Here is a 24,887-nt window from a genome sequence, read left to right as displayed (position 1 = left end):
GCCCGCGTCCCCCGCTCGCCGGCCGCTCGCGCAGCGCTCGACTCGCGCTATATAAAGGGGCGAGGCGGCAGCGCGGCGGCTGCAGCCCCGGGGCCGCGAGCGAGCCCGGCACAGGCCGCGGGGCCGCCCGTCAGCCGGGGCGGAACGCGCGGGCGCTGGGGGGACGCAGCCGGGCAGGTTTATTGTTTTAGGGGCGACTCCCCCGCGGTTGGGGGGCGTCCCGGGGGGCTCGGGACATGGCGAGCTCGACTAACACAAACCCCGTGGTAAGGACCGGGTCGGGGGGCGAGGGGGCCCCGGGGGCAGCGCGGGCGGAGGTGGCCGGCGGGGCCCGCCGCCCCCTCCCCCGCACTCCCTCCCCCGCCGCCCGCCTCGGGCGGTCCCAGCCCCCCGGCGGGCAGGGGCGGCGGGGGGCGCGGGGCAGCCTCGCCCCCGCGGCGGCAGCCAACTTGTGGCGCCCGGCGGCGGGGAGAGGCGGCGGGAGCGGAGCGGTGGGGGCGCGGGGCGGCGGCCCGGGGGCGGCCCCGCGGGGAGGCCGGGGGTCCGGCGGGGAAGGGAAGGAAGGGCCGTCGGGCGGGGGGCGCCGCCGCCGCCGGCGGGAGGCGCCCGGGGAAGGGGCGAGAGCTGGAGGAGCGCGGGCGCTAACGCCCGCCCCGAGACGAGGGGAAGGGGCGCCCGAGCCAGGTTTCGGTTTTGCGGTGTTGGGGAAGCCCGCCTGGGCTCCGCTGGAGCCATTTTATGTTGCTTTGTAAGAAGGAGACGATGGTTGAAAAGCACTTATCCCACTCCGGCCGGATCGGCTAAGCCGAGTGAAAGCCTTCAACTCTGGCGAGCGAGGCAGTATTTATTTTAAAAACAGAGAACGAAGAAAAAAAAAAAAAAAAAAAAAAAAAAAATCCCCAAACCTCTTCCCCGTTCCCTTCTCGTGCTTTCTGCACCTTGGCGGGTGGCTCGCTGCTGCACTTGTACTCACAGAGGTTTGCAACAAGCAGTCACACAGACCTGCGCTGCCACCGAGCCCCCCCGGCCGCCGCTCCGCTCCCCGGCGCGCCCCCGGCCGCGACCCCCGCCCCGAAGCGCTGGAGGAGACAAACCCGGCGTCCCGGCGGCGGGCTCGGCCCCCTTGTTTGTGGCTCTCAGATCCATCATGGCTTCCCCCTGCCTTTCTGCCTCCCTGCTCCTTGTGTTCCTCCTCCCTGTGGCTGCCCTGTTTATATAGCGCTATTGCCGCTCTCTAATATAGACTCTGCTAGGATGGGAAGGTGCTTTCCAGCCCCACGTCACCGCCTCTCCATTTAAACACCACATCAGCCTTTAAATAGGGAGCGAGCCGCGGAGCGCGGGCTGGGAGGTGCATGCGTCCGCGGCGGAGGCTGGGAGACGGGCGGCCGGTCCCTGGATCCCGACCGGCCTTGCCCACCGCTCTCTCTTCCCTCCGCGCCGCCCGTCGCCGCCGGGCTGCGGAGCGGTGGTGCTTTGCGGGTGCGAGGCTGTCTCCTAGCCCGTGTAAATGGGCTTTCTTTTGCTTCTACGCATTGCACAAAGACAGTTTTCATCTGCTCCTGCATTTGAATCTGTTCTATCCTTTTTACCTTTTTTTTAATTTTTTTTTAAATTTATTTTGCTTGGTTGGTTTTGGGTTTTGCTGTGGGATTTTTTGTTTGTTTAGGGTTTGGGGTTTTTTGTCCTTGGCGTACAGCTCGCACACGTTCCCGTGCTCCTGTAAAGTCTTCAAAGTAGCTTTTCTGCTGCGTGGGGAAAGGAGTGTTTAAACGGTTCTTACCCAGTGTATCGAGGAGAGTTGTGGAATTTAGTTTATGGCGCATTGCCAAGGTCTGACTACAGCTGTCTCCCCAAAAGTGAAGTTAATATTCAAGTTTTATGCATGGGTCATGGGCTGCAGATGCTGCTCAATGATTTATGTGTGTTTCTGGTGCCTAAAGTGTACAAATATTATATTGCATTCCAGGCAGAGCAGTGGTTTTGGCATTTTCGCTAGTTAGTTTCATTACAGAATTTGGTATACTACACAATATACAACAGAAAACGCAAGGTGTCTTAGTTTTCTTTTCCTAATCTGAAACGTTGGAGACATGCTTTTGTGAGTTAGGTTTATGCGATTGCAAGGAAACATCTTTGATTTGATATTTTGTCAGCTTTTGTATCAGAAAACTTTAGGAAAGTAGTCAGCTGTTACACAGAGGGCAGTTACTCAGGAGGATGCGTATTGGATGTGTGTGATTTGACTCTTAGTTGTCCTTCTATTTATGAACTTACCGATTTGTGTTTTTATTGTAAGAAAAGGTTTTATTTCTGTGTACTAAATTAGAGGTTTTTCTTCTCTTTCTTGACTGAGGTAATACTGAATTGAAAAAAAATACACATGTTGAATAATATCCAGAGGATTTGTAAATATTTTTGACTCAAGAATTTACTGAGACTTCTTTCACTGTAATTCTCTACTGGGAGTCCTTTTGAAAGGTATCAATGTTTGGAATAGTAAAAGCCAGGCTTAAAATGAGCCTGCTTCAGATAGGTATGCTTTAGGTTAATTTTCAATTAAGTAGTAAAATCGTACAATTTTATCAAGTTGGGTCTCATTCAGTAGCAGGAAATATATTACTTAGCCAAGGGTTGCCACAGATGAGTAGGAACATTGTGAAATGCTGCAACCACGTGACTTTAGGAAGCTGGACTAGGAGCCTGATGTGTCAATGGCATCACGTCAGCATCTGATCAAATCTGAATTGCTAGAAATCTGTTCTCTCTAATAAAGGACAAATAATAGATGTTAACAGTAAATATAGTATAAGATTTTATGGGTGATAAAGGTAATATATTTGTAAAAGTCCAGAACAGCATTAAAAAAGCTCAAATCTTAATGCTTACAATGTAGATTATATGTGTTACTTTTTTGTGCACATCTTTGAAGTAATTGTGACTAGAAGTAGTTACCTTTACAGTGTTCTCTGCTGGCTGCCTGTGGCCAGCTTACAGTGGCAACTGCACAGCTGGGAGAAAGATTAGCAATGTTTCAGAGAGAGCCACAGAAGTGGCCAGGAATGAGCTGTTGTCAAATGTACAGAGCTGTGGTCCGTCTCTCCATAACGTCTTGGTTATTGGAAACCCAAATTGCTGAAATCCCAAGTGTTGTGATAATAATTACAGAGGATTGCAGTTTTTGTAGCCTTGAAGTGGAAGGAATGTAGGAAGTGTAAGCCCCCAAAGGCATTTGGCATTTCTTAAAATAGCTTGCTGGTTGCTCCTAGATTTAGAGTTGCATGTAGCAGTGTCACCATACTCAAGAGTTTTCAAGATGCACAGAGAAAGTAAAATATAATCATTCCCTTATGTTGCTGGAGGGGGAAATAGTAATATTCCAGATCTCTTCTGTGTGTTTGTGGTTGTATCTAATAAATCAGGAATTTTAATTGTTGTCTTTAATCTGTAGTAAGTGCTTGGAATAGTGTTTATTGAAGAGTGATTTGAGTATTTTGCTCTTAAAAGAGCTTGACATTTACAGCAGTGTACTCTTTAGGAGGGAGGCACTTTAATATAAACCAGATGAAAGCACAATTATTTTAATAGCAATCTTTAAAGTTTCCATTTGTTCTCATTGCTTTCTCTGACTGAAAGCAGAAACTTACTGGAAAGCACACCTACTATGCCATCTTTAGACTTACTCAGTAATTGTATTACCATGTTTATTTTTTGAGTAAACAGTGTATGCAAATAACTTTGTCATTCAACTTTAGACTCTTAGATGGCTTATATAAACAGCTTCAGCGTCATATAAATAATGCTTAAAGCTAACACTTCGTGTATGTTAAAAACAGTACAGTGTACTTTCTTTTAAAGTCTGGAACTTAAGACTGTTTTGTAATTTTACTGGATATGCCTCTTTTGAGGTAGGAAAAGAGCATTCTGTGATACTCTTCAGAATGCCGCTGTGAATGTCTCTTGAAGGCATTGCTGTCCCCAGTAAGGGAGATGTTCCACCTAGGCTGGATGTTCAGTAGGAGTGTACAAAAGAGAATTTCAACTGGAAAGGGTATTTCTGAGTGTATGTAAATGTGGACAGGTAAAATCAGACAGACACTGTTTCATTATAAGCATGCAAATGTTTTGTTTTCTCTTTTCTTCCTCCAAATCACAGAGCCATGAGTGTATCATGTATATTACTGTGTGATTAGAACCAGTGTGAAAATTCTGACCCATTTTGAGATCCAGTGCACTGTGAGGCTCATGCAGAAGGACAGGTGTATGTACAGACTGCTGGTGGGCTGGTTAACCCACATGTCACTCAGCTCACTCCAGCCCTGCAGGACTGTCCTCTTTGGGGCACTTACCTGCTTGCTTGGGCTGTTGGAAGTAGTGCAGAAGGATCCTGTATCCGCAATGGCAGAGTGAGCATCTGTGCTCTTAACCTGCCTTTCTGAGGTCTTGCTAAGCTAATGCTGGACACTAGACACCAATAACTGCTTGAATTTGGGTTTTTTCTCTTACCTCCCTAGGGAAAAATGGAAATTCCCAAGCAGACTGTTGGGCTGTGGAGTCAGTTTTTTGTATATGAATGTTGGTATCATTCTTCTAGGGCTTTATAGGCTCAGAAGGCTTTGTGAATAAACCTTACAAAAATACCTGACTGTGGAGATAGGAGGAAGTAGTTACTGGTGGAAATTACTAGGGCCTGTTTGTGTAAAATCTGTTTTATTAGAAAAGTGGACCTAATAGGTAATTTAGGGAGACAAGGATTAAAGGAGAAAATGCACCGTCCATCCTGCAGGAATTTTGATTGTAAATTTAGGTATACAGGTGGTTCTCTTGACTTAAATAAAGTAACTCACATGCTTGAGGTTAAGCATATTTACTTGCAGAATGTGGTTTGGGCATTAAGGAACAGATGCTTTTAATGTAATAAGGAACAATATATGGAATAGGTTAAGAAGTATTTCCGTGCTAGTTGAATTGTATAAGCTTCATGCAATTTGTTTCATTATAGAAATAATAGGACTTAATGTTATTAAATAGAATGTCTTTTTGCATGTTATGAATTAAGTGGAAAAGTAATCCTGTTAATGGTGCTTGGTATTTCTGAGTTATTACACAGATATAAAATAAGAGAAGTCTGGCTTTGAAAGTTTGTTTCAATGTTTATAAGCTCAGTTAATGCAGTATTTCAAACCTGGATAAGAGAGCATGCACTATGGTATGTTTTTGTTTTTTTGAAGAAATTAAATCATGGACATAAGTGCTGTAAATGTAGTTCTCAAGGATGGCAAACTTCCTCTGTTACTTCAAGCCAGAAACTTTTAGTAGGTTTTTTTTTTGTTTGGAAAGACCAGTAATAAAAGGACAAATGATAACATTTCAGCTACTTGATTTGCAGCAGCATGTTTTAAAGCTAAAATGTGATCAATAACATGGAGTGATATGTTGGGTTTTGTTGAGATTTTTTTTTTGTTTTTGTACTTCTTTTCCGTTTTGGGGAGAAGGGGCTGGGGCAGGGGTTGTAAAAAAAATAACTTGAGCATGCCCCAGTGTGGAGCTTTTTTAAACAGTAAGAGCATAATGCACTAGGCAGCCATCAGACTGCTTATTTCTAGGTTCCAGATACGGTCTTTTATTTCCCTTGTAATCTTTATGCATTTTCTTAAATTTAATTTTCCTTTTTCCCCCCATTACATCTGAAAGTAAAGATATTCAGCTTCTCTTATGTGCTTATTGACCACTCAGATTTTCCCTGGATTAGTAAATCATGGGCTACTAGTCTACCTACATTATTCCATAATTTAGACATAACAATTCCATAACATGTGAAATACAATTTTTAGCATGTCTGCAACAAATTCAGCACTTCTGGAATGCATGAAGAAAATTTCTGTGTATAAAATAAATGCTTCAGTGCATTGAGTACATTTGTGTAGTTCTTGCACCTCTGGACTATCTGCTTATGTTTGGTGCAGATTTCCTGTGCGTGCGTTGGAGGCACAGCATTCCTGGAGTAGCAAACCCACTGCACCGGTACAGGATGATTGTTTTCCATATATACAACATATCTGATGTGTGTGGCATCAGCGAGGATTTATTGCTTAAGGGAGCTGGGTGCTGGGGCTGAGGAGAATGACACTTTAGAGAAACTTGTGGCTACTTCCTTTCTCAGTTTAAAATAGGTGTACTCACAGGCCAAGTAGCAACCTTGGGCAGTGAAGTATATGTGGTTTTCAGGCTGCAAGATTATCAACCATAATTTACAGCTTGTAGTGCTGCCTTGCAGTTAGATGGCACAGACATTTAAGCCTAGCCAAAATCCCACTGAGGTTCATACATGCAATGAAAGGTCTGAGCTGTACTATTTAAAAGGTACAGCATGTGCATAGCGCAGTTCTCGTGCGGTTTTATGAATTAAATGTTGTGTTAATTGATAATGTTAAATGTTTGCATTCTCTATTTTAAATTGTACTTTCATTTTAAAATTCACAAAATGGTTGATGTTGGAAGGGACCTCTAGAGGTCTTCTTGCAACCCCATTGCATGAGCAGGGCCAACTTGAGCCCAGGATAATGTCCAGATGGCTTTTGAGCGTCTGCAGGAATGGAGGCTCCAGAACCTCTTTTGGCAACCTAAAGTGAACTGACAATTTACTTTTTTTCATAGTTTAGGTGTGAAAGCAGTATAATAATAACAACAGCATATTTTTAGTATTTCCCCATGAAAAATGCAAAATGTAAAAGCATAAGTAGTGATTGAAAACAGAAGTCTGTCTAACCTAGTATCATGTGTTAAGGAGTTTCTGCAAAACAAGTATGTAAGGAAGAACAGGATGTTCACATGAATCCTTCCAGTTTTTTGAGCCCTCAGTGTTTTTCAGCTCAAGATCATTCTGAGCCATACTTGGTGCAAGTACTAACAAGTTTCTTTTCCTGTCTTTAATATACTTTCAAACTTTGAATGTTCTTTAATGCATTTTGCACTCATCTCAGCATTCTTGCGTGTTTAGCATCTACATTTTCAAGCAGAAAACAAATTAACTGAATGGAAAACAATCTCCTTGTCTGTTTTAAATTATACTCTTCATGGCTTGATAACTCTTGTGCTGTAGTTATGTCACAGAGTATCGTGAGCAGTCCCTTCCCATTTCACCTTGTTTGAACTGCTCTTCCTCATTTATACTTTCCTGGATATTTCAGTCACTTGGAAACATGTGGTGTATTCTGAAATACAGTTTTTTGTGGGGGGAAATCTTATCTTAATATTAAAGTGACAGATTCTTTTCAAAACAGTGCTGACAAGTTATTGTTTTTTTTTTTAAAGCCTAAATTGTACAGATCTGTAATTGAGGATGTCATTAATGATGTCAGAGAAGTTTTTCTGGATGAAGGAGTGGATGAACAAGTTCTCATGGAACTCAAAACAGTAAGTTGAACTTAAAAGTTTTTTTTAATAGACCAATACAGGAGTTAGTTTCCAAATCTGGCTACTGTTGTTCACAGTAGAAGTACTAATTTTTAGTTAATTAAACACTGTAATCTGCATATCTGTATCCCCATATCATTTGAATTGCACTGTTGTATAGGTAGATCTGCTCACCCTGTTATTTTCCCTAATCTGACAGCAGTCATCTGAATGTAGTGTTACTTTGATCCCCAAAACATTGCATTTTTAAAAAAGGGAAAAATATGTTTGTTTTAAAGACACATGGTTCTTAGTGTTTCTCTGCAGGAAAAATAAAATGCCTGCCCTGTTTGATGTTTTCTTAATGTTTTTGTCTGTCTGAAGAAGAGTTGCATTGTTAGATATGTGATCAGATTTTTGCATGTATGGTTTGTAGTTTCAAAGGTATTGTCATTTTGGGGGTTGGTATGTAACAAATCACACTGTATGCATCATGTTTGCCTGAAGCTCTGATTCAGAATTGTTTTACATGGAGTGGGTTTGAATCAAAGGCCCATAACGAAGGGAGGATGTTAACCTGAGCTCTAGTGGGTCTCCTGTATCTTTCTTCAAATTCGTCAGGAGTAAAAAAAGCCCTTCATAGGGAAAAGGGGAAAAAATGGCAAAACAAAACAGAAAAAGAAAGGAAACTGGGAAAGGAGATGACTCTTTGTATCATCTTCTTCAGTGAGCATGGTATCCCACATTCACAATATTTTGGAAGTATTAAAAAATGGATGGAGTGGGAAACTAATTTTGAATTTGTCTAGACTGAAACAGGTGAAGACTTTTCCCATGAGTCCATGACCTGTCTTGGTGGAAATACAGTGAGAGCTATAAAAAAAGAGCTATGGTATTTGTGTCACAGATGTATTCTGCAAGTGATGTCAGAAAAAATTAATGAGGAAAGAGACAAGAAGGAAAACAAAGTATTGAAGAGGAGCCCTAAGCAGATTTTGAAATCATGAATCCTGAGTGCCTGTACTCTTCTAGACTCTGATGTATTACAGAATACTCTTGTTGCTCTTTTTACAAGAGCTACTTTTTTGCATCTGTGTCTGTCCTTTGATGACATGTCAGCTGACATAAAGAACTGTAGGGCTGGAGAAGCTGAGTTTAATATTGTGGTAGAAACTGTATAAATAATTGTAGAGAGGCATTATCTTAGGTAAACTGGTAGTTTCTGTTGTAGGAGGCAGTAGTCTTTAAGCAACTTTTATTGAGGAGTTCCAGAAGAAATGGCTTGAGGAAAGCTGTAATAAAGAATTATTTTTGTGATTAAAAAGGTAAGAAAGAAGGAATATAGGAAAATGGAAAACTTAAAGTCTTACTTAAAGTTACCAGTTTATCTCAATTCATGCTTCTGTTAGGGTTGTTGTGAATCTTCCACACTTGGAAGGAAGAAAGAATGTTAAAGTTTAATCTTGGACTGATAAGTAATATTTAATTCCTTTTCTTAACTCTGTGGAGTTACCTTTTGTCTGTATCTGCCTGAAGGTTTTTTGGGCTTTTTGCACAAAATAAACAGTGAAACTCAGTTTTGGGGTACTGTCATTATTATTACAAATCCTGTAGAGTAAAAGTTATACACAGATATTTTTTTTTCCTTTTCCAAACTAGCTGTGGGAGAACAAGCTGATGCAGTCTAAGGCTGTAGATGGCTTCCATTCAGAAGAGCAGCAGCTTTTATTGCAGGTGCAACAACAGCAACAGCAGCAGCAGCAACAGCAGCATCATCACCACCACCATCACACACCTCAGCCGCAGCAGACTGTGCAGCAGCAGTCTCAGCCACAACAGGTCCTTATTCCAGCATCTCAGCAAGGTCAGACTTCATCTCTAAATGCTCTGAAGTTAGTCCAGCTCCTTAGCATATTTTAAATCTAGGGCTGGATGCTTGTCTGGTGGTTAACTTTCTGTCTTTCTACTTGGCCTTTATTCAATGGGTCAAGAAAGCTGGGGGAAATGTGTTTTGGTATTTGCTTTAAGTCATATTCTTTAGAAGATTTTGAAAAAGCTGGATTCTTCTCTTGGTCATCTGTAACATAACGTGCTTTCAGAATGCACAGCTTTCAAAATTCCATTAGCAGCTCTAAGTTCAAGCCAATATAAGCAGTTGACAGTTTAGTCATGAGGTGGTAATGTCATTAGGAGCAAATTATTTCAAAAAAGCATTAGTATAACTCAGTGCTAGGACACGAAAAATACTTGTGTAATAGTCTGAGTATATGTAGATTTTTTTTGGTCTTAAAAGATTGCACATTGTGTGTGTGGATGTACAGAGTATATTTTAGCTAGGCATAACAGTATTGTTTCTTGTAATAACTGTCTTACATGTTCATTAATAATTTAATGAAAATTTTTTTCAGCCATTATAATTTCAGTTGAAAACTGAGATAAATACTACTGGATTTTACTGCATATATGCTGAGTAAACATATCTGCCACCTATGAAAGGCTTGATTGAGTTTTCAGTGTATTAAATTTGTGACATAAAATACTTACCTGTGGGAGTCACCGACTTCAGTGTTCATGTCAGATTTCATGGATCAGAAAACCTATGTTGTCATAGACACGAAAGATAGATACAATTTGATATCCCTCACTGTCTCCCCCCAAAACCCAACCACCATATATTCAACACCGTATAGAACCGATGTGATCATTTTTTCCATGATGTCGTTTTCGTTGGTTTTTTTGTGGTTGATTTGGGGCACTTTTCTGACAGGGAGGGAAACATGGGTGTTGGTTGCTTGTTTTCTTCTTATAGTACTTTTTATTTTGGCTAGACATAAATAGTTTTATGCGTTGGGATAAAATTAATTTTGAGATGGAAAGCCTGTCAATAAACACGGCGGCTGCAGGCGCTCGGGGCCCCCGCGGCGGCGGCCGCTCACGGCGCCCTCTGGCGGCCCCTGGGCGGAGCCTGCGCTGGAACATGGAGGTGTTCCCTGTGCTCCCTGGGTAGGCCGGATCCTGCCCCTGGTGACGCACTTCAGCCTGATTTATTGTTGCCCAGTGTTGCGACTTACAACTAAATGACAGCGCAGAGACTAAATGAAATTAGCATATCAAAGCACTTCCATGACAGAGATGCAGTTTTCTGAATTACTTGACTTCCCTGTTCTATGGTGGAGATGGTATAGTAGCTCTTCACATGAGCTGGTGCTGTCCCAGGGAGGAATCAGGATGATTGACATGGTGATTCCTGCTGTCCTTTCTGTGGTCCTGCCGCAGGTTCATGAGATTTCCTTAATCTTTGGCTCTATTTCCCTGAAAATTGGAGATGCCCTCAGATCTTTGTACAGGTTTTGAGGCTTCCTACCCCAGAATCTTTCCTAGAAACTCTTATTCCTAATGTTCTTAAGTGTCATTTGTTTAAAGGATTGGGTAGAGAATAGTTTGTCAATGACAAATTAATTCAAATTGCTCTGTCACTTTGAAGATTACTGTCACTGATAATAGCAGTGGCAACCTGCTTGTTCCATAAACTTGACCATATGCACTTCCAGATGATCAGCAGGTTGTTGGTATAGTTTAGCTAGCCTTTCCTTCAGTGCACCAAAGCTGCTTTGTTGTGTGGGAGGGGTGGTTTATCACATTTCAGCTGCTTCTGCTGCATTTGGAAGACAGTGAAGATGATGAGCTTAAAACTATGCTGACTGTGCATAGCTCAGGCTAACTGCAGCATCCTGTTACTCTTCATCTTGGAATAATTCTTGTTTAAGTCTGTTTTAAGAGTTAGTTTTTTTGTTTTTGAAGAACTCTGGTATTGGGCATCGTAAATTTTATCAACATCTCAGTAATACCTCTAATTTCAGAAATACATTTTTAACCTTGCTTTTACCTAGATACAGAATAGGTAACTGAAGCCCTTGAAATAAGAGCTGTAAAGGCAAAGTAGTCATATCACCCCTCAGAGCTGCTGTTGAATATTGTCTTGAAAGTAAAACTTACTAAGACCAGAGACTGCTTAGTATTTGGTTTTGTGGTGAAGCTTAGCTGACATTTAGGTGATAATCTTTCTAAGTTGATCTGGCTTGGATGTTATTTGGGCAGATTGTGTATTTTTCGTTAAATTCTGTTTTTTTTCGTTTCTAGCACCTCAGCAGCAGGTTATTGTGCCAGATTCCAAGCTGATACCACATATGAATGCATCAGGCATGGTAAGAGAAGAAGTTTATACAGGATTACACTGTCATTATGTAAATTGTTTTGATTAAACAGTAAATACAAATTTCTATTAGTCATCAGATGCTTAAAAGTAATTTAGGACACACTGGTAAACCCATCTGCCACCTTCCTGAGTTCTGCTGCTGCACTTACAGTCTAGGAGCAGAGATGTATGACTTCCACTGACAAATCTAGGACTTAGTTTGATCCTCTGCTTAAATATATTTAACCAAAACTTTTTTGAAATCAGGAATTGGAATACTGCTGGTATGAATCTCCATGATGATATGCTCATATACCAATACACCACCAGTAACTGATGCAAGCATAATGTATTTGCTAGATGCAGAAAAAAGCATTAAATATACTGAAACCTCAGTTTATGTTAAATGAGAGATGATTTAGCATTTCACATAGATCTTTGCTGGTCACATTAATTCCATTCACTCATTATGTAACAGCATATAGAACTGACTCTGCTCATGTACAGTTTTCTTGCACTCTGTATCTCTAGAGGTTAATATTGCTTATCTTATCTTGGTTTAAAGGCCCTGGCTTAATTTAAAGAGAAATAAATTGTTTGCAAGGCTTTGAAGACAATCCCTAATATAAGTTTCATTATGTGTATTATGACCAGAATTCACTACATTCCTACCACTTCTATGGTAAAAGCCCACGAAGCTTGCAACAGGTTTTGAAGCTGGAGCAGCTTCTCTTACTTTTCCTTTACCTGCTCATCTTGCTACAGAAAAGAGCCTGAACTTTGTTGCTTGAGTGATTTATGTACAAGCCAAGAGCACATAAACATTCACCTTTTTCTTATATTTGACAACCATTTCAATGGGATTTGTAACTTTACAAATCCAGCAGTTAAATGTGTTTTTGTCCTGTGTCAGTTATCTCAGGGTGTAGAAAAAAATTACTATGCCAATCTTTTTGAACTCTACTGCTGTCAAAATGTTGATGTTTTGTCTACCACAGAGAGCTACTGTTCAGCAAAGAGTTACAATCAATTTGGAAATACTGTTTATTAGAAACATTTGAGTTGATATGAAAGAGTGGATCTGACAGACTTTGAGTATTTTGGAAGGCAGAGAGTAATGAGAGTTCATTCATCTGTGTTTGTCTGGGATGTGAGGATGCATAAAACATAATTTTAGTTTTGTGTGGTGAACTCTAATCTTGGGAGATGTAACTGTTATATTGACTAGACAGTATGGGGAGATCCTGTTTCTTCTAAACAGGAAATATGTACTCTACCCAGTAATGAAGTTTAAATCCTTTCAGTAACAAAGAATAATTGGCCATGGTTCCCTTATAGTAGGGGGAGGTAGCCTTTTCCATGGCAGCTGAAGTTGGAACCTTGAAATGGAGAGGCCTCTAGAGAAGTCCATCATCCTCTGCAAATTAAGGACTTAATACAGATTTTTATGTTTGGAGCTCCCATAATTGTGTTGAAATTCTGTTCCCTTGCAGGTTCAAATCATTACTCATTGATAGTTCCACTTTATACTTGAACCAGCTGTCTTGAGAGAAAAAATCAGTCATTCTGTGAACAGTCAGTACACAGTGTGTGTAGGTTCACTCAGAGGAGCTGTGTGATGTGGGACTTGAGGAAGAGTGCAAACCTGATAACTGTGCCTTGTGAAAACAAGGCAGGCCAGCATAATCATTGCTTCAGTCAGTACCTTATGTACCTTCAGATTTGTAGGCCCTGTAGGCCCGTAGCCTTAGCTGCTTTGAAAAAGTGTAACTGAAGTTGCCACGTGAGCAATGCAGTGTTGTGCTGTTTTAGTAGATCAGCAGAGAAGGCAGAGGTTTATCTGCTGAGCTTGCAGATAAAGCAAGAAACCAATTTGCGCTAGGGTGTGATATTTAGTGATTTTGCTTCAGTCTTCTTACTATTAGAGAAGGAAAATAAAATAATTTTTATATGTAGTATAATTTACAGTTGAAAAGTCTGCATTTTAATAGCTGCAGGAGCTTGTGTGCAAACACTGTAAATGGTAATAAGAAGTTAGGTATGTTCAGGCAGCATGTTGTGAGATGAAACACTGTCAATATTACGTTTGTGGTTAAAACACTTTTCCTGTATTTCAGAGTGCTGCAGCCACTGCAGCTACATTGGCTCTCCCCGCTGGTGTTACTCCAGTTCAGCAGATACTTACAAATTCAGGTAACTCTCTTAATATTGAGAACAAGCTATAGTTTTAAGGGGGGTTAAGAGGGAAGCATTCTGTGCCTTACTTCTACTTGTTATTTACTGCTAAAAAGCAGGATCTGGCCATCCACCCTAACAAGGTAGTGCAGTCTCTTTACTTGATTCCTGCCCTTTTTACTCACTGACTTTCTTAGGAATCTTGTGGTCTTGCCCTAATGGTGTTATAGGTTAGAATCTGTCTAGGTTTTTCCCACTTAGAGAACTTCTAGATGCACAGGGATTGGTGTTGCTGTCTTTCCCCTTTGTGTATTTCTGAGCTTTGTGGTGCATAATCCAAGCTCAGGTACTGAGCTACTATGAAGTAGGATCACTACTTCTGTGACTTCAGAAGAGTAATGTCCTAAGGTTTTTCATGCCTGCTAAGCATACAAAGTGGAATTTCTAACTTTGCTAGCAATGCTAGCTTTATTTCATATTTATAGTTTCTAAATGCTGTTATGCCAAGCATTTAGAATATTATTAAATATTACTTTGATGAACAGCATACCTGATATTTCATGTACTTTCATGTTATGTTGATTTTATGAACCTGATTATAGCTCTACACTGCACAGGAAGTAAGGAAAGGCCTAAGAAATCTCATTTTCTAGATCTAGTTGCTGCTTTTGCTGGAGTAATTCACCTATGCTCACCAGGATCACCTGGGATTTAACCCTCCTGTTTTAAACACTATAATGTTTAATGGTATATAGTTGAAATAAAATTTAAGTGTTCAGCTGTTCTAAAAATCAAAATCTTCCCAGTTTTAAGGAAGTGCATCCATGTTTGTTATGGCACAGAATAATCTGCAGCCTACATTTGTTACTTTTGTAGTAATAATTCAGTTTTGAACATTTATAGTAATTTCTTAGACTAGGGCTGGGGAAGTCTCTTCTTTCAGGTACATTTAACTGTTTCAGTAAATAGGACACTGCATTTTGCTGTGAAGGGAGAGCAGGAGATCCATCTGAGGGAAATTTATAAAGTCCAGGATTATCTAATTTAATTTCTTCTCTCTTCTTACTCTACCTTTCTGATAAGAAATGTGAAAAACAAATTATCATATTCAGGTGGTAAACAACCCTATTCTTTGTTTCTGGCACAGCTGCAATTGCATCCTGTCTTTTCAGTGATGAAAGTGAATTGTTTTAGTATTTCTCTTTTTAATTGCCATTGGTATTCTTCCAGGAAACGAGCTTCTAAACTAACATAATTTTAAAAGTGAACTTGTCCTTTTGATTAATATGATACTTATTTTACTACAGGCCAGATCCTCCAAGTAGTTAGAACTGCAAATGGAGCTCAGTATATTATTCAGCCACAGCAGCCAGTGGTTCTACAGCAGCAGGTTATACCCCAAATGCAGCCTGGTGGAGTACAAGCACCTGTTATTCAGCAGGTAAAGGAGATTTTTTTTAATAGGTACACTTGGAAGAAAAAACACATTATAGTAATTACTAAATTACTGTATTTTTGTGAACAAGTTGAACTAGAACACAAACTCAGAAACAGTATAATTTTAAAAAAGAGAAAGTTGTGTCAAGTCTAGCAGGGCTTTTTGGTTATTTTTTGTGGGGCTTTTTTTTTTCTATAATGAACAATCTTGAAATGTTGTTTTTAATGTCACTTTTATTCTTGTCAGATATTGATTGGCTGCAGTTTAAAATTTCTTTTGTGCATCTCCTGCTGAGTTCTATTATGTGCATAATCCTAGTCTGAGTCACCTCACACACAGAACAAAATACCTAAAATTGACACTCCTTGGTTAATTCAGTAGTAAATACAATGTTTTAGAAAGATTGTTGTTCATTGACAAGGTCAGCTGTGTGTCCAGACTGTGTTAGCACAAAGTCCCGTTGTCATAGTGTCCCAGTTATACAGTTTAAGAATGACTAGCAATTTGTGAAGAGTTTAATTTTTTTTATAAAGAAGATTTTTTTGAAATAATCTTTTGCTCTAATTAAAACATTCCAGTGCTGTGTTTGGAACTCTGGTGTGGTGGCAGTGCTCATGTTTTGGAATGGACAGACTTTTAAATTTTTTTCTTAAATTTAGCAATGCAAAATGCAGCAAATTTAACAACAAGTAGTGCAAGAAGGTATGGGATTAAAATTGAAATTATGTACCTGATATAGGTAGAATATTTGTAACTCTTCTGTAATTAATAACTATTCTGTTCAAGTCAGATTGATATGCTTTAATTGTTTCCTTTGAGTCTGTGGTGTGGGGGTCTGTCGCGTTAGCAGCCACAGTACTTACAGTGATATTCCATCAGGTTTTGGCTCCTCTCCCTGGAGGGCTTTCCCAGCAGACAGGAGTGATTATTCAGCCTCAGCAGATCCTGTTTACAGGAAACAAAACTCAAGTTATACCTACAACAGTGGCTGCCCCTACACCAGCTCAAGCACAGATTCCTGCAGCTGGTCAGCAGCAGCCACAGCAGCAACAGGCACAACCACAAGCACCACTTGTTCTCCAAGTTGATGGAACAGGGGACACATCATCTGAAGAAGAGGATGATGAGGAAGAAGAGTACGATGATGATGAAGAGGAAGAGAAAGAAAAAGATGGGGGTGAAGATGGCCAAGTTGAAGAGGTAAATTTAATATTATGGTTGTGCTTCAGTTTTTTTTGTTGGTATTTTAAAGAAAACTGTCTATGTCAAATAGTACAATTACTTCAGTAATTTTGAGAATATAACTTCTACCCTTATTGAGTTGTGGAAATTGTGTGTATTAGCAAAGCAGTGCAGCTGGGGAGGGTGTGGGGGACACAGCAAAAATTATCTGTGACCAACACCATTTAAACACTTCAATAGGAATATTTTTGATGTTATGGAGAGGTTAGTCATGAAGTCCTGTAACCTTCATGAGCAAAAAGAAATGGTCAACTCTGCTTAAGACCAAGTGTGTACAAAAGCAGGATGCTAAGACAGACAAAAAGGAGAGCAGCATTTGGTTCAGTGATGGGACCAACAGATGTGGTCTGCCTGTATCTCACTGGCTATTCCATTACTTTTTGTTACACAGGAGCAAGCTTGAGAACTCAAATTTGATTATAAAGCATCTTCTAGGAAACATCTTACCTTGATTTAATAAAATAAGGAGACAGGAAGAGGCATACTATTCTTAATAGTATGTGCCTAATTTTGTCTTTGAGTTGGCTTGGTTTTGGACTTCAGCCAGTGGTTCTTACCACTTAGATGCTTTACAAAAATGAAAATCTGCATACTTTTGCATAAACGTTTACAATGAAGGAGCAAGAATGGAATAGTTGTGGTGTTAAAAGGCTGCAGTGCTTAGCATCTGGCCTGGACATTGAAGTTCCAGACTAAAATTCATAAGGGTATTTTCTCAGGAGGGAGGGTAGGAGGCATCAGCACTCTGTTGGAAATACTGCATTTTGGGTCCCGCAGTTCATAGACAACACTGTAGCCTCATGCTAGTAATTGAAGTAACAGCTCTGATCTTGCCAGCCATCACAACTTTTTGCATGTGTTTCTTTCAGGAGCCTCTGAACAGTGAAGATGATGTGAGTGATGAGGAAGGACAAGAACTCTTTGATACAGAAAATGTTGTTGTGTGCCAGTATGATAAGGTAAATATCTACAGAAAACAATCCAAAAGTTTTACTTGCTTTGTTCTTACTATTAAAATTTTTAAGTAGTATCTTTGTAACTCTTAAGTACAGGTAGATCTATACAGACTATAATGTGAATGGAAATGTAAGAATTACCTATTGTTTTTAAAACAGGTTTGTGTACCATGTTTGTACTAAACTTGGTAATAGGTAAAGCTTAGAAAATTTTGGCTGCATTTGATTTTTCTTCGTAGTGTCTTTTTATGCCCTTTAATAAAAGGGCAGTCTTCTGGGACCGGGAGAGGTCAACTTTTGTTAAATTTGTACATTTATTGTGGCTATAAATGGGAAAAGTAGTCCTCAGGATTTAGACTTGTGGAAAACTGTTCCTTGATCACTGAAAGTATCTTTTCTGTATGATAGAATGGTTACCAGAGGAGAATGCTCTTTCTGTGCTATGCATTGTGCTATGTGAAATGGCAGTGTGGAGTGCTTATGCTTATTTTGCTTTAAATTCTGCTGAACTGTCTTGCAAGAATTTAGTCATTACAGGGGATCAGATTTTCCCTGGATTCATCTGTGCTGGAAACTTTTTAAATGTGTCTAGACAATATCAGAATCTTTTGGCTGAGGTAGTATGCAGATTATTTGATGTGGATTTTTTTTTTCTTTTTCTTCTCCTATACTCAGTTAATTGGGCTACAACAAATAGGAATCCTTTTTAAAGCAGGGGTTAAAAAACCTGTAAGCTCCTGTGCTGCAAAGAATGACTGGGTTAGCAAGTCTTCAGTTATGCCCAGACTCTGCTTAGACTTGCCATCAGATTCAACAAAGAATTTAAGACCTACATCCCAGCCATCTGTCTTCTCTAGACTGTAATCCAAAACTTTTTTGAGGCAATTTGTAAGGAATAGTGAGGGACTCAGAGCAGCAGGTAGAAAAGCTTATTGGGAGCTGCTGAAACTGTGCAACAGGAGCTACTCTGAAATCCTCACCCTCTTAAAAGTTAGGAATTGGAACTTGGTAGGGAGCAGTGTCCGTCGTTAGCTTCCAGTGCCGCATACTCTGGAAGGACTTAATCTCTTTTCAAGAAATCATTATTCAGTTTGCCTCTGAAATATATAGGATCAGCTTAGATCTCAGGAGTTCCTCCTGCCCAGTGTCGTGCATCAGCTGATGGTGGGTGCTTCTGGAGCTATGAGACAAGAACAGACAGGTGGCAATGCTCATGTAGAGCTTTTTACAAACATCCTTCTGTGAACTGTCTCTTGAGGAAGGGAAAGTGCCTTCTTCTCAAATGACCAACAGAGGATTTTTTTTCCCTCTACTTCTTAGAAACCAATTTGATTATTTTTGAATCCTTGAAAATTTTGCCTTGCAAGAAGAAGTTTTAAAAATGTATTATGTGGAGGATCACCTCATTTTTAAACCCATTCGTTTCATGATACCTCCTAGTTCTAAAGAGTCTTTTCTTTTTTGCTTTCTTAGTGGTGTTTATGATACTGCAGACGATCGTAAACCTCCTCAGTCATGTCTTTGAAATCAGAGCTGCACTTTATTTGTACCTGATTCAAATGTTGGATTGCTGTTCAAATATTTGATTGCTCTTACTTTCATTCTGCAGATCTGTTTGATTTTTCTGTATCTTACTTGTAAGGGTAGATAAGGTTTAGGGAGGAGCACAGGTAACACTTCAATTTATTTGCTGATGTAGCAATATTCTGCATAGTTTGTGTATGTTTTTGGCCCCACTGGACACAGAGCTGATATTCTCATGAGAAAGTCTTAGAGCATTGGAATCTCATTCCTGACTTGCAATTGTTAGTTCAAACCCACCACTTTTATTGTCCGTGTAAATTGAAATTGATTTTTTTCCCATTGTTACTGTCTTCATGTGCCTTGAATGCCACCACTGTTTTCTTACACAGCGAGTTAGGGCAGTGACATTGTTCTGCAGCTCTTCAGTAACTCATTGTATCATCAGGATGTTTTGTCATTTTTCAGATCCTGAGTATCTTACTAAGCTCTTAAACTGTGTGGACTCCAACCAGCACAAACCTTTTTCTGGAATGAACTCTATTTTGCTGTAGAAACTGTGATCTTACCTGTGTTTTCTCATCTTTATTCAGTTATTCATCTGACCCCATGGCATCTCAGATGCTTCTGATGAGGGATTTTTGTGGAATGCCATTCAGTAGGGCAAGTAGTGTGTATAAGCCAGACCTTTCCTTGTTCATTTACTTGCTAACTTTTGCCACTGACCGTCACTTTTTCAGCTTAAAGTGAGAAGAGATCAAGCAGTACTAGAAATAATGAGTAGAGTGATATGGTCATAGCTGTTTGGTGCCATGTTGCTGTTTCTACAGCACTAATGGTACATGGTGAGACTTCCCATGCTTGATAAAACTGGAAAAATTGCAGCAGGGTTACCTGTTTTTATGACTTATGTAAAATTTTAACTTCTAGAACCATCTTTGGTCTAGAACTACATCTTTGTTCTGTCTGCAGAAGTTTATGATAACCTTTCCTTTTGGGGACAGCATTTCAGCTTTCTGAAAAGTCTTTGCTTTCTTTAAGTATCTGCTCATCTGGTGGTCTTTTGGTCTTTCAGATGCAGTTTTTGATAGATGGCAAATATTTGTCTGCTCTGTGCTTTAAGTATGTGGTGGTGGGGTTTTGTTGGTTTGGTTTTTTTAAATTTTGCGAAAGTTTACTCCTCTACCTTTAGGCTGAATTTTGTTCAGTTTTCTTTAGTTTTAGATTAAACGTATAGACTGGACATCAGGAGGAATGTCTCCACAGAAAGAGTTGCTTAAACATTGGAATGGGTTGCCCAGGGGAAGTGGTGGAGTCATTGCCCCTCTAGGAGTTTAAGGAAAGACTGGATGTGGCACTCAATATTATGTCTAATAGTTATTTTTATTTTTCTTTCTCTTATAATTTACTTATGCATTATTACCTATTTCTGATGCAGAGTAATAGGTTAATGTTTTTGCCTTGTTTTTAGATTCACAGAAGTAAAAACAAATGGAAATTTCATCTCAAAGATGGCATCATGAATCTTAATGGAAGAGATTATGTATTTTCCAAAGCCATTGGGGACGCAGAATGGTGAAGTTTTAAAAGACAAAACAAAAGAACTCGCTGTAAAAGGAAAAAAACAAAACAAAAGCAGGAAAGGTTGAGACTTGGATATATACTCCAATCAAAATGTGTATCTGCACATCAGAAATAAACAAAAGTATTGGAACAAAGGTAAAATGTGGCAACAAAGACACTACTTCAGATGAGCAAGCCATGGACTGTAGCAGCTATAGCATTGTCTGGGAGCTGGTTTTGTGTGTTAGGAATACCTTAATTATCAATTCTACATACAGGTACCTACAGCTGGTATTTAGCATGTAAGGCTTTGTCCCCCCTGCCCTTGATTTAAGATTTTAAAATACTTCTTCCACTGATTGAAGGAACTATTCCCTTTGATAGATTATTAATCTGAAAATGCTTATTGTGTGTACAAATCTTTGCTTTGAACACTTCCTTTTGGTAGTGAGGATGGTCAGAATCTTACTTAAACTGCGTGCAAGCTTTGTACAGAAGGGTAAGAATTAAGGTGTTAAATTTTAAATAACTTGTATAAGGAAAATATTTTTAATTCTGATATGCTCATTAATTATTTTATCTATTTGTTGTTTTCAATGCCATTCCCCATAAACAGGTTGTTGTTCCTAGCAGTTACAAAATGGTAAAATGATTTATGTTTCAAAATTATTTTCATTTCATGTGATAGGTTTTATCTAGGGCTGCATTTTTCAAATTTGAAGCACCTCATCCCCCACAAAAGTTAGATTGCTTAACTTGTTAATTATATTCTTACTGTTTTGTGGTGGTTCAGCATCACTGAATTGAAACAAATAAGTTTCCCTTGATTTTTTAACAAAAACATTTTTTAAAGGATTTGGAGACCTTTTGAATCCATTATCTAGGTAATGCCATAATAGATGCATTCCTTTACCTGCTTACTATGTTTGTAGTCCAGACACCCACAAATAATTCAACAGACACACAGGAATGACTAAATTTTTAGTACAGAAAATCACATAAAAATTCTAACATCCTGGCTGCAATTTTTAATCAAAGATCTGCTTTACTAAAAAGTATAGCCAGAAATTACCTGCAGCAATTAATCTCTCTAAAGTTTCCAGATGGCATATAATTTCATGAAGAGAGCTGCACAGCTTTTAAGAACACAAATTTTGTTAGAGTATCTTTAGACTGTCTTGGTTACAGCAAATCAAGCAGTCAGATGCACTAAACCTTGTGTAGTCACTTTTTCACTTGCCTTTTTTATTGTTTGTTTGTTTGGGGTTTTTTTTTGTGTTCAGTTTGTGAAAAGCAACAAAGTTATTCCCCCCTCCTTCCCTTTCTCATCTCAGAAGTTGAAGAACTTTTCTTCCTGCATAGGGCCATGCTTTTGGAAATGCAGTTACTTCTGAACGAGGAGAGGGAATGGGCATTATACTTCAGAAACTGTTGAGGAAGGAATGTTCATGTGGCTCACCATTTCAAAAAAATTTTGTATTTTATTGGGTGCTTGAAAAGTTGATGAAAAAAGGACACAACAAAGATAATTTTTACTGAATTAGCTAAGACCATGAGAAGCAGACATGATTTCTGACTTTATTTTTGGCTTGAGAATGAGATATCATAAACATTATTTAACAAAGTCATAAGTGTATTTCAGCAGTATGTAACAACTACTTTAATTTTCATTCTCTGATTCATTTGCCTCCAAGTGCATTTGTAGTCTCAGTAGTATGTAGAAAAATCACAACAAATTGTAAAGAAGGTTTTATTGCTGTTATTTTGTACACCTGCTCTCTCATTGATAATGACTGAAACTGCCTGTGGGCTATGTCTAGAGCCATATGGTTGTTTGAAAGCCGTCTACATTCATAAGCTTTATGAAAAGTTAATTGATGATTCTTCTAATTGATTCTTCAGTAATGGAATCATCATTTAGACTGCATTTTTACCTGGGGACTTTCAAGGTATCTCAAACTGATTGGTGTTTGCTTTCTTCTGAACAACGCAGATATTTTATTTTTTTACCGCTGTTGACACGTCTATGTACAACTGCAAGGAAATCAATAATATACCAACTAATTTCCTTCCCTCACCTTTTCCATGTCTGTTACCAATAAGTCTTAAGTAGTGGACTTCAGAAAAATTCCCATAATGCTGCACAACCAAACCAATAAAAGGAAAAAAATATCCCTTTAGCTATAGATTCCTTTTTATACTATTGGAACCCAGTTTACTTATACAACACTTTGTTTTCATACAACTTAGTGATATTTCTCACCCACATACATATACTAGAAGCTGCGTAGCCTCTCTATTTTAAAGGATAGCTGAACTTTAAAATTAATTAAGCTTAGTCTGTTCTGAAGGATGTTAGAAGCTTTCTGAACTTGCATAGCCTCTTGCAAGCTAATTGTATGGTGTGCTTTTCAGATAGGTTTTGTCTTCAAATACAAATATCTGTGAAGTTTTGGGAAAGCCAGTCAAACCATGCACATACCAAACTGTGCTCTTATTGCTACATCAAGTGTTCCTTTTTTTTAAGTCAAAAAGCATGTTTTAATTTCATTTTATTGTAGCAGCTTGCTGTAAGAATGTAGTTTGCTTAATTTTATTATTATACTTGAATTTTTAATCATGGTTTTAACTATATAACTGAACAGACCATTTCATTAGTTCAAAAGAAACCATTCCTTTCAGAGGGCAAGGGATTCCCATGTTCATAAGTGATTTTTTCCCCCTTAGAAATAGTGCTTTTTTTTCCAATTTAAATAGTTCAGTATTATGGAAACAATTAATGGTTTCAAGAGGGCTTATGTTAAAATTTGCACAGATAATGGAGCACCTTTTTTATGATGGAAAAAAAATGGGGAAGATAACTTCAGAATTATAACCATGATGGCTGATGGAAACTTGTAGAGCAACTGGGCAAAATTGAGTCTTGTGCCTTTTCAGTTTGCAGAATACCTGTTTTGCCAGTATGACAATGATTCCTGAGAGAGTAAATTTCCTGCAGTGCTTCAACCAGAAAAGCAACTTTTTTGCGCTAATTCTGTTAGGTTTTAGTGTGTGCAATCATTTAAAACCATCTAAGTGGAAAATGAAAAGTTTTCTTTTAAGGAGATAATAGAGAATTTAGTCACATAAGGAACTTTATTGGACTATTTAAATAGAATATGTTTTTATTCCCCCTCCGTTGCTGGTTAGCAACAAGATTTCTTTGAGATTTCATACTCCTTGTTCCTGCATTGTACTCACAACTTGCTTTTAAACATCATTCAATTTCCTCAACACTATTTAAAGTGACAGTTGTGGTCCGAGTTTATTTCCAGGATTGATATGTGATTCTGAAGCACATTTTCTAGAAGAGAGCAAAAACATGTTGTGTCATGTAACTGATTTTTTTAAAATAAATATTTTCTTATCTTTTTGCTGCACAATTAGGAGTGTTAAAGTAAACTTCATTGAATCTGTGAAAGTAATTTCACCTCTTGACAGTTAGTAGTAATTATGTTACCAGATAACACTACCAGAGTAAAATTTCTTAATTTCAGTGAAGGAGTTAAGAGACCTTGTTAACTCAAGTTCATATTGATTTAATCTCTTCAATTTGTAAAAGCTCCTTTAAAAACAATAAACCCCCCAGAATTTCCCCCAAAGCAAAAGCTTCCTGATAGAATGCAATAAGATGTCCAGGAAATGAACAGTGGTTTTAGGGCATCGCACACTGGATTGATACTGGGCTGCCTTACACAGCACCGTGGGATTTACTGTGTGCCATCCCACACCACCCATACACCCCCATCTGATATTGGAGTTCTTCTCAGACTTCGAGATGAGTGACTATACAAGATAAAGAAACTTGCATATTGTTCTGTATTGGTGTCTGGCATTTAAAGTCTCGTTTTCCCATTGCTGTGATTGGTTGGGAAATGTGTAAAAACCAGTACATTGGTTTCCATGTCGTCTACTTTTTTCAGGCAGTTCACGCAGTGTGTTTTTTAACTATTATTTGGTGGATTAGATGTTGTGGAACAAAAGGAGCTTTTTGAAACAGGAAAAACTACCTTGGGTTAGCTATATGTACAGTCATCCAATGAGACATGTTCAAGAGTGCATAGGGTACCAATAGATTATGGAGTGGGGGACTATCCTTTTTTGCTGTTCTGAGCTACTATTGTCAACTGCTGTTGTACATATACTGTTATGTGTAAGGGGGTAAATATATTTATTATGTTTGTAAAATTCATTCTGTACAATTGCAGATCAAGGTTGCTCCTCTGTGATATACAGGATATTATGTTTCAAAGGCCATGCTTGGAATACAATTAGAGAGCTTAGTATTTTGATGTACTAAGACCTATTTTAAGTTTAATATTTTGCCTTTGCAAAAACTTTAATTAAAGATGTTATTTAAAAA

General features: G+C 39.0%; 1 protein-coding gene across 1 annotated transcript; it reads left to right on the top strand.

Annotated features, from left to right (window-relative positions):
- Positions 1-24,887, top strand: GTF2A1 (general transcription factor IIA subunit 1). The gene is made up of 9 exons (XM_030950514.1): positions 1-266; positions 7,315-7,416; positions 9,055-9,259; positions 11,536-11,600; positions 13,708-13,783; positions 15,073-15,206; positions 16,083-16,403; positions 17,315-17,404; positions 20,394-24,887. Exons 1-9 carry the CDS (start codon positions 237-239, stop codon positions 20,499-20,501), a joined length of 1,131 nt encoding a protein of 376 aa, XP_030806374.1. The 5' UTR covers positions 1-236; the 3' UTR covers positions 20,502-24,887.

Source organism: Camarhynchus parvulus, chromosome 5 (assembly GCF_901933205.1).
Source record: "Camarhynchus parvulus chromosome 5, STF_HiC, whole genome shotgun sequence".
NCBI classification, from domain to species: Eukaryota; Metazoa; Chordata; class Aves; order Passeriformes; family Thraupidae; genus Camarhynchus; species Camarhynchus parvulus.
Note: the sequence above shows the minus strand (reverse complement) of the source record. Positions and strands in the feature narration are given on the sequence as shown.

Bases quoted from the DNA above. Each gene is read 5' to 3' on its own strand.
- GTF2A1 (XM_030950514.1), top strand. From the start codon at position 237: ATGGCGAGCTCGACTAACACAAACCCCGTG. The intron at 7,417-9,054 runs GTAAGTTGAACT...TTTCCAAACTAG, and splicing joins TTCTCATGGAACTCAAAACA to CTGTGGGAGAACAAGCTGAT. The intron at 13,784-15,072 runs GTAACTCTCTTA...ATTTTACTACAG, and splicing joins GCAGATACTTACAAATTCAG to GCCAGATCCTCCAAGTAGTT.